At 44.7% G+C, this 10,388-nt stretch overlaps 1 protein-coding gene across 1 annotated transcript; it reads left to right on the forward strand.

Annotated features, from left to right (window-relative positions):
• The first annotated feature begins 614 nt into the window (after positions 1–614).
• Positions 615–3,539, forward strand: LOC143275250 (relaxin receptor 1-like). The gene is made up of 3 exons (XM_076579225.1): positions 615–744; positions 1,936–2,168; positions 2,619–3,539. The coding sequence occupies exons 1-3, from the start codon at positions 615–617 to the stop codon at positions 3,537–3,539; spliced, it is 1,284 nt and encodes a 427-aa protein (XP_076435340.1).
• Positions 3,540–10,388: the final 6,849 nt, after the last annotated feature.

Raw genomic sequence — 10,388 nt, forward strand, 5'->3', positions numbered from 1 at the left:
TACTTTCTAAGAAGGTTGCATGTTGGACGTTCTTAGAATAGAGATGGGGCAACGGGAAGAGAAGGTGATTACTTTTTTTTTTTTTTTTTTTTTTTGGGGGGGGGTGGGGTTGTTCGTTGTTTACTACACTTCTCAGTATTCCAGTGTGTCAGCTGCTGTTTTAAGACAGAGACCCAGAGTACCTAGTGGTCTTGATGACATCACAAGCATCAGGGTACATAACTGCCAGAACAAATCTGAGCAGAAAAGCCCCACGCGTTGCGTACGCGAGTGTGAGTGTCCCGACAGGAAGGATAGTCATGACCAGCTTTAAAGAACTCGCACCACATGGAAATACAAACGTCAAAGTCAAACTTTATGGGATTGACTTTGAGACTTTTACCACAACTACAGTTTGGGATAGAGATCTACATATCCAATCTGACTTTGTTCAGATGTTCAAAGCCTCGGAATTCAGTGTTGAAGTTCATACAAAGTCATGCTGGCAAACAGAGTGTTTTCAACTTCTCTTTTCCTTTTTCTCGGAAATCGAACCACCACGTCAACTTCCCACTGGCTTATGGAATTGTTCTGTAGATCATTATTCAAACTTTCATCATCACCTGGCTTGCAACATGAAGACAGAGTGTGATAATGGACAGGACGAAACAGAAGATTGTCCCTTCAGCAGTTCACAGTGCCAGGGGTTGGTAGCATTTTGTAACAAGTGCTACAAATTCGTCCACGATCTGGATGCATTCAAAAGTAGCAAAGAAGATGCTAATGAACGGGCTAATGAGTACTGCAACACAATGGGAGGAAAACTGGGTTTTCCCCAGTGTGTCCATGACTGGAAAAATAGGCTTCAAAACGTGAGAAAGATGCATATAAAAAGGCTCAGGAACCTTTGGATAGGTGTGAACACAAGGGATATGTCAATGCCTAGTATATACAGACATGTTTCAATGGAAGATAGGAGTGTGCTTTACCATTCGTTTGATTTTCTGTTCACAAAGATATTCAGTGGGATGTTATGTTTCGCAACAAATTATGTTGTGTCAGAATATATTCCCCGTCCTTGTACACTGAAACCAGAGTTACTTTCTTATGGGGCTATTTGTGAATTCAGAACAGATACCATTGATGAATATCGTCTTTCAAAAGCTGATTCTTCGAATAGTACCATCAGTACATGGCTTGAACTTCCCAGAGGACAAGAGCAATCTATGACAATATGCCAAGAGGGACACATGACGTATACATTTCTGTTGTGTGGCTCTAATCAATATAAAATATGTGACGAAGAGGGCATACTTTGTCATTTTTCTAATCTGACGCCAGACGTGAAGGAATCTGGGGCATCACATCACCACGTTTCTTTAGCCTCCATATTCACATGCAGGGATCAACTTATCACTCTGTCGTTTACGCAAGTGTGTGACTTCATCAGTGACTGTCAGGATGGGAGCGATGAATCATTCTGTCAACACCCTCCCTGTAGAAAACAGTTCGCATGCTCCAGTGGCCAGTGCATATCGTATGATAAAGTATGTGATGTTATTTCCCATTGCTGGGATGAATCAGATGAAAAACAGTGTGACGCGTTCACATTTCTATCCACGCGAGGGCAAAAATACTTGCCATCTCCTGTCCTCATAGATTTCGATAGCACTGGGAGGCTGATCTCCAGGCGAATGAAAGCCAACGAGTCCTGCCCACATGGTCATTACCGTTGTCCAGGCGAGCACAATGACTGTCTGCCTGTCTACACACGCTGCAATGGTTTTTATGACTGCATCGATCGTTATGACGAAGATGGCTGCAGGGAAATGACGTGTCCTGGGTTCTTCAGGTGCAGGGCGTCAACAATATGTGTCCATAGTGAGCACCTGTGCGACGGATGGCCCCACTGCCCGATGTGTGATGATGAACTGTTGTGTGACGTGGTCTGCCCAGGGCAATGCCTCTGTCAGGGTCACGCCTTGATGTGCTCCCAGCCTTTCTCTGCGGCACTGTTCCCTCAACTCCGCTATCTGGATGCAGCAGGGTCTGGGATGACGCCGTCTGACGTGAACGCCAACACCTACCTCATCCGTCTGAGTCTTGCGCGGTGTTCCTTGACGTCACTGCCCAGTATGACTCTGCAGAACCTGAGGCTTCTGGACCTGAGTGCCAACAAACTTGAGCGAGTAAACATGACTTCGTTTCTTGGTTTGGAAAATATGCACACATTGTCGCTGTCCAACAATCCTCTCAGTTCCCTTCACACTAATCTTCCAACCATTGACCAACAGAAAATACTAACAAGCATGGATTTGTCATACACAGAACTGACAATGTTTGATTCTGAAGTATTGGCACCATTTCCTCGAATTCAGAAATTAAATTTATCTTCCACCCCAATTCATACCATTGGCCCTGGAGGGCTGGGTTATGTACCTGAACTACGTGAACTGTACATGGATCACAGCCCAGTCAAAACCTTTCCAGCTGATCTACTCAAACATCTTCCCCATCTGTGTTTCATATCTGCACACAACTATAAATTATGCTGCACTGATATTCTCCCCAATGACTTTGATTATTCGTCTTGCCATGCACCCAAAGACGAAATTTCATCATGTGATGATTTGTTGCAGGCGTGGATTTATCGTGGCTTTCTGTGGCTGATCACCTGTTTGTCGGTGACTGGGAACATCTTCTGTTTCTGCGCACGGTTGTTTGCAAAGAGCATGACCTCATCGAGTGGCTTCGGTGTCTTTGTCACCAGCCTTACCATCGCCGACTTTCTCATGGGTGTGTACATCGTCATCATTGGAGCGGCTGATGAACGGTTCCGCGGCAGGTATCTGTATCACGACGACAGCTGGAAGAACAGTGTGGGGTGTAAGGTGGCTGGGTTTCTCTCTCTCCTCTCCAGTGAGGTATCGGCCATGACCATCTGGTTCATCACACTGGATCGCTTCGTCGTCCTCCACTTCCCCTTCAGCACTCTGCGCTTTGACAAAACATCCGCCACTGTCACTTGCATCTTGACGTGGCTGATTGGTTGGTTTCTTGCCTTCCTGCCTTTGCTTCCGGTGACGTCACACTGGGAATTTTATAGTCAGACGGGCATTTGTATTCCTCTACCTATTACTCGGCAAGAGTTCCAAGGAAGAGATTATTCTTTCGGTGTATTGATTGTCTTTAACTTTGTTCTCTTTTTGCTGATCTCTGCTGGTCAGGGGTTTATCTACTGGTCAATACAGAGCAATGCACTGAAATCCAACACGACGAAAGCGTCAAAAGACATGACTATAGCTCGGAGACTGATCACTGTGGCTGTCACAGATTTCATGTGCTGGTTTCCCATCGGACTGAGTGGCATGCTGGCATTAGCTGGTATCCCTATACCCGGAGAAGTGAATGTAGCTCTGGCTATATTTATACTGCCATTAAACGCTGCCATCAACCCTTTCATGTATACTTTGAACACTTATGCAGAAAAGCGAAGAAAATCAAACGAGGCTGGACTTCTGAAATGGCTGGAATCTAATGCTGATCAGATTATTGGTTAACTGCCTACAATTATCGTGACGTATTTATAGATTTTTAGGTCATTTTTGACACTCATTCTGTCAAAACAGTCACCATCATTATCCAATGAATGATGTTTGAACATAAATCACATTAAAATATGGTCTTTTCACACATACACGTACATATAAAAAAGTATTTCACTTCTTGCTTTACCATGTATCTGAAAATACAAAAAATGAAAGTATACTGCTTCGACACATATTCTCTCTCTCTCTCTCTCTCTCTCTCTCTCTCTCTCTCAACAAGCAAACAACACCCACCAATATACATCGTGTGTGTTTTAGTACAAACACATCCACGTATATGCAAGTAAGTACGTACACACGGGCGTTATTCACACACACACACACACACACACACACGTACGCAGGCACGCACGCACGCACACACACACACACACACACACACACACACACACACACACACACACACACACATCACACAAGTGCTGCAAACACACAGCTCTGTGAGTTTGTGTGATTTAAGCTTCGAACATGTTATGAATCAATGGGGATGTCCCTCTATTAAAAACAGAAAAAAGAAAAAAAAGAATAATAATTGATTTTTTTTTAAAAAAGGACTTACTCAATATCATGATAAACATTCTCATCAGTCAGAGACAAAGGCCGTTTCGAATTAAGTGGATGTTAATCAGTACGCTGCAAAAATTATAGATCCTAAGATCTTGCGGCCTTTGGTATTATTCGGGCAACACCTGCTGCAGGGCTGTTACGAATAAATGCCAACGCTTTTTGTGGTGTGTGTGTGTGTGTGTGTGTGTGTGTGTGTGTGTGTGTGTGTGTGTGTTTGTGTGCGTGCGTGTGGTTGTGTGCGTGTGTGTGTGTGTGTGTGTGCATGTGGTTGTGTGTGTGTGTGTGTGTGTGTGTGTGTGTGTGTGTGTGTGTGTGTTATGGGTTTTCTATACCTTACTTTACCTAATCTTACTTAACTTCATCTTACAATACCTTTCCTTACCTTACCTTTCACACCTTACCTTACCTTACCGTGATAATGGTAATGATGATAGGTTCATTTATATAGCGCTTAATCAAATAATTTTGCTGCAAGCGTTTTTACAATAGTTCCAATTAGATATACATATATATATATATATACACATATACAATTCATTAAGATATGCAGGTTCATCTAAAGAAGAAGCAAAGACGACAAACTCAACAAAATACTGTACCAAAGGCAGCAACAACAATGATAATCCAGTCTACACAGCACCACTCGTGCAAAAACATGCTCAGTTGCACTGTAGAGCAGATTTCTGGATAGTGTGCTATATAAGTATCCATTATTATCCATTACTGTACAATGTAAAACCTGACGAGTAAAACATGCCTAAACACACATTGAAAAACTAACATCCATAACCAACACAGAAATCCAGCCAAACTTCAAAGCACGTTCGAACACACACACACACACACACACACACACACACACACACACACACACACACACACACACACACACACACACACACACACACACACACACACATATTCACTCAAACAATCCCTCCACCCCCACCCCACACACAGACACAGTCAAAGACACATACACACACACATACACACACACACACCCTCCCCCCACCCCACACACAGACACAGACACACACACAGACACACGCACACACACACGCGCGCGCGCGGGCGCACACACACACACACACCACTCTCACTGCACATACCATACACCACAGTACGAAAGCAATACACCTTCCACATCAATGTCAGAACGCCCGACACCAAGAACAGCAATATCACAAAACTGTATCTTGAAAGCCCTTGCACGCAGGCCGAGATCGTTGGAGTCTCATTCCGACAAGTATCCATCGACCCCAGGCCGTTTGTGATCAGAGTGTGTCCGTCCGTCCACCAGTTGACGAAGTAGCATGCTGAGAGAAACAACTGTTCACACGGCTGTGACAGCTGCGTCTCACTGCGTTCATGTGGAAGAGGTGAACAAGGCTGTGAGCACAGTGTGCTGAGGAAGGTTAGTACAGTACAGTACAGTACGGTACAATACAATACAATACAACACAACACATCTGTATTATGGAAAGTAACTGTGCATCCACAGGCTTGTCACTCACCGTAACACACACGCGCGCGCGCGCGCACACACACACACACACACACACGCACACGCACACGCTCACACACACAGAAAATATGACAAAGGTTTGACCAAAAGATCGAAAATCCACATATCTACATACAAGCAAACAAAACATGACAGCGGCTTCATTTCCACCCCCCACCAACCCCCCTAATCACCCTCCCTTCCAAACACACACACAGAGTGTTGATAAAATATCATGTATATTAAGAAACATCTCCACAATAGGTTTGTTGCTTTCACAATAGTGTTGGTGACTGGTTGTTTGTGTAGGACAGGGGTTTTGACGGTCCCAAGTGACTGGAGGAGACAGAGAAGAAACTAAAGCGACTGTAAGTGACAGAAAAGAGGAAGTGGTTGAAGGACAGAGAGAAGAGGGAGTGGTTGAAAGGGACAGAGAGAAGAGGGAGTGGTTGAAAGACAGAGAGAAGAGGGAGTGGTTGAAAGAGACAGAGAGAAGAGGGAGTGGTTGAAAGAGACAGAGAGAAGAGGGAGTGGTTGAAAGACAGAGAGAAGAGGGAGTGGTTGAAAGACAGAGAGAAGAGGGAGTGGTTGAAGGACAGAGAGAAGAGGGAGTGGTTGAAAGAGAGAAGAGGGAGTGGTTGAAAGACAGAGAGAAGAGGGAGTGGTTGAAAGAGACAGAGAGAAGAGGGAGTGGTTGAAAGAGACAGAGAGAAAAGGAGTGGTTGAAAGACAGAGAGAAGAGGAAGTGGTTGAAAGAGACAGAGAGAAGAGGAAGTGGTTGAAGGACAGAGAGAAGAGGGAGTGGTTGAAGGACAGAGAGAAGAGGGAGTGGTTGAAGGACAGAGAGAAGAGGGAGTGGTTGAAAGGGACAGAGAGAAGAGGGAGTGGTTGAAGGACAGAGAGAAGAGGGAGTGGTTGAAAGGGACAGAGAGAAGAGGGAGTGGTTGAAAGAGAGAAGAGGGAGTGGTTGAAAGGGACAGAGAGAAGAGGAAGTGGTTGAAAAAGACAGAGAGAAGAGGGAGTTGATGACAGAGAGAAGAGGGAGTGGTTGAAAGACAGAGAGAAGAGGGAGTGGTTGTAGGACAGAGAGAAGAGGAAGTGGTTGAAAGAGACAGAGAGAAGAGGGAGTGGTTGAAAGAGAGAAGAGGGAGTGGTTGAAAGACAGAGAGAAGAGGGAGTGGTTGAAAGACAGAGAGAAGAGGGAGTGGTTGAAGGACAGAGAAGAGGGAGTGGTTGAAAGACAGAGAGAAGAGGAAGTGGTTGAAAGACAGAGAGAAGAGGGAGTGGTTGAAAGAGAGAGAGAAGAGGGAGTGGTTGAAAGGGACAGAGAGAAGAGGGAGTGGTTGAAGGACAGAGAGAAGAGGGAGTGGTTGAAAGGGACAGAGAGAAGAGGGAGTGGTTGAAAGAGAGAAGAGGGAGTGGTTGAAAGGGACAGAGAGAAGAGGGAGTGGTTGAAAGACAGAGAGAAGAGGGAGTGGTTGAAAGGGACAGAGAGAAGAGGGAGTGGTTGAAGGACAGAGAGAAGAGGGAGTGGTTGAAAGAGAGAAGAGGGAGTGGTTGAAAGAGACAGAGAGAAGAGGGAGTGGTTGAAAGACAGAGAGAAGAGGGAGTGGTTGAAAGAGAGAGAGAAGAGGGAGTGGTTGAAGGACAGAGAGAAGAGGGAGTGGTTGAAAGACAGAGAGAAGAGGGAGTGGTTGAAAGAGACAGAGAGAAGAGGGAGTGGTTGAAAGAGAGAAGAGGGAGTGGTTGAAAGAGACAGAGAGAAGAGGGAGTGGTTGAAGGACAGAGAGAAGAGGGAGTGGTTGAAAGAGAGAAGAGGGAGTGGTTGAAGGACAGAGAGAAGAGGGAGTGGTTGAAGGACAGAGAGAAGAGGGAGTGGTTGAAGGACAGAGAGAAGAGGAGTGGTTGAAGGACAGAGAGAAGAGGGAGTGGTTGAAAGAGACAGAGAGAAGAGGGAGTGGTTGAAAGAGACAGAGAGAAGAGGGAGTGGTTGAAGGACAGAGAGAAGAGGAAGTGGTTGAAGGACAGAGAGAAGAGGGAGTGGTTGAAGGACAGAGAGAAGAGGGAGTGGTTGAAGGACAGAGAAGAGGGAGTGGTTGAAAGACAGAGAGAAGAGGAAGTGGTTGAAAGACAGAGAGAAGAGGAAGTGGTTGAAAGGGACAGAGAGAAGAGGGAGTGGTTGAAGGACAGAGAGAAGAGGGAGTGGTTGAAAGGGACAGAGAGAAGAGGGAGTGGTTGAAAGAGAGAATAGGGAGTGGTTGAAAGAGACAGAGAGAAGAGGGAGTGGTTGAAAGGGACAGAGAGAAGAGGGAGTGGTTGAAAGGGACAGAGAGAAGAGGGAGTGGTTGAAAGAGAGAGAGAAGAGGGAGTGGTTGAAGGACAGAGAGAAGAGGAAGTGGTTGAAGGACAGAGAGAAGAGGGAGTGGTTGAAGGACAGAGAGAAGAGGGAGTGGTTGAAGGACAGAGAGAAGAGGGAGTGGTTGAAAGAGACAGAGAGAAGAGGGAGTGGTTGAAAAAGAGAAGAGGGAGTGGTTGAAAGGGACAGAGAGAAGAGGGAGTGGTTGAAGGACAGAGAGAAGAGGGAGTGGTTGAAAGAGAGAAGAGGGAGTGGTTGAAGGACAGAGAGAAGAGGAGTGGTTGAAGGACAGAGAGAAGAGGGAGTGGTTGAAGGACAGAGAGAAGAGGAGTGGTTGAAGGACAGAGAGAAGAGGGAGTGGTTGAAAGGGACAGAGAGAAGAGGGAGTGGTTGAAAGAGACAGAGAGAAGAGGGAGTGGTTGAAGGACAGAGAGAAGAGGAAGTGGTTGAAGGACAGAGAGAAGAGGGAGTGGTTGAAAGGGACAGAGAGAAGAGGGAGTGGTTGAAAGGGACAGAGAGAAGAGGGAGTGGTTGAAGGACAGAGAGAAGAGGGAGTGGTTGAAAGGGACAGAGAGAAGAGGGAGTGGTTGAAAGGGACAGAGAGAAGAGGGAGTGGTTGAAGGACAGAGAGAAGAGGGAGTGGTTGAAAGAGAGAAGAGGGAGTGGTTGAAAGAGACAGAGAGAAGAGGGAGTGGTTGAAAGACAGAGAGAAGAGGGAGTGGTTGAAAGGGACAGAGAGAAGAGGGAGTGGTTGAAAGAGAGAGAGAAGAGGGAGTGGATGAAGGACAGAGAGAAGAGGAAGTGGTTGAAAGAGAGAAGAGGGAGTGGTTGAAAGACAGAGAGAAGAGGGAGTGGTTGAAGGACAGAGAGAAGAGGAAGTGGTTGAAAGGGACAGAGAGAAGAGGGAGTGGTTGAAAGAGAGAAGAGGGAGTGGTTGAAAGGGACAGAGAGAAGAGGGAGTGGTTGAAAGGGACAGAGAGAAGAGGAAGTGGTTGAAAGGGACAGAGAGAAGAGGGAGTGGTTGAAAGGGACAGAGAGAAGAGGAGTGGTTGAAAGAGAGAAGAGGGAGTGGTTGAAAGAGACAGAGAGAAGAGGAAGTGGTTGAAGGACAGAGAGAAGAGGGAGTGGTTGAAAGGGACAGAGAGAAGAGGGAGTGGTTGAAAGACAGAGAGAAGAGGGAGTGGTTGAAAGAGACAGAGAAGAAAAAGACAAAGTGGTTGAAGGACAGAGAGAAGAGGGAGTGGTTGAAAGAGACAGAGAAGATTGACGGATGGATAAGCAGATGAACTGATAGACGGATCGATATACACATCGAGATGATGATGATGATGACGATAATACTAGTGATGATAATGATAGTAGTAGTAGTAGTAGTAGTAATGATAATAGTAACATTAATCATCATCATCATCATCACCATCATCACCACCATCATCATCATCATTCATTCATTTTTAGAAAGCACTATAATAATAATGATGATAATAATAATAATAATGATAATGTCATCATCATAATGAACTCATTTTTATATAGCACTGTAATACAAACATAAGCACGCCACAAATCCAACAATCACAAGAAAGGCAAGACCTTCAAGACTCACTTGGGATAGACACTTAAAGAAAAAACAATAAAAAAAAACTTATAAAAATAAAAATTCAGTTTACTGAAATGCGTTCTCTGTTCGTTTTTGTAATTATATACAGCTTTGTGTAAAAAAGAAAAGAAATAAGGGCTTAAATGTAGATTAGAACCATGGATGTTTGGGTCGACAATGAGTGGTTTTACCCACCGTGCTAACGCAGGTTCAATGCTGATGTTAAAAAATCACTACTTCAGCATTTTCTGCAAGTGGAATAAATGACAGCGGAAATCGAAATCATAACGCCGTTTAAATCATGTTATTTTGGTATATCTCAGGCATTTAAAAATTTATTTCAAGTCCGAGGTAAAGGAGACGTTCCCATCGCCTCAAAAACACTGTAATGTATGTCCTTTTTATAGATCTACAGAGATCCGTGTTCAACAAGCTTGTCTTTCCACTCACTGAGAAACTACACAACGTCCTTTCAGTTTTTTCTTCTTCTGTTCATTCTAGTTAATTCAGTATCCACTTTAAAACATTCATATGCAGTAAACACGTCGATGATTATTTAAGAAATTCTTTCAATTCGGCGGTAAAGGAGACGTTGCCATCGCGTCAGGGTTTGCAACATGTTTTGTGAAGATCTGCACTGACTATTGCCGTGTAGACGAGGCAGTGAAACAGTCGATTCAAATTTTCTTTTCTGTTCATTGCAGTTCATTCAGTGTCCACTTTAGAACATCATATGCAGCAAACACGCAAATAATGTAGTTAGTGTCACTG

Source organism: Babylonia areolata, chromosome 30, assembly GCF_041734735.1.
Source record: "Babylonia areolata isolate BAREFJ2019XMU chromosome 30, ASM4173473v1, whole genome shotgun sequence".
Classification (NCBI taxonomy): domain Eukaryota; kingdom Metazoa; phylum Mollusca; class Gastropoda; order Neogastropoda; family Buccinidae; genus Babylonia; species Babylonia areolata.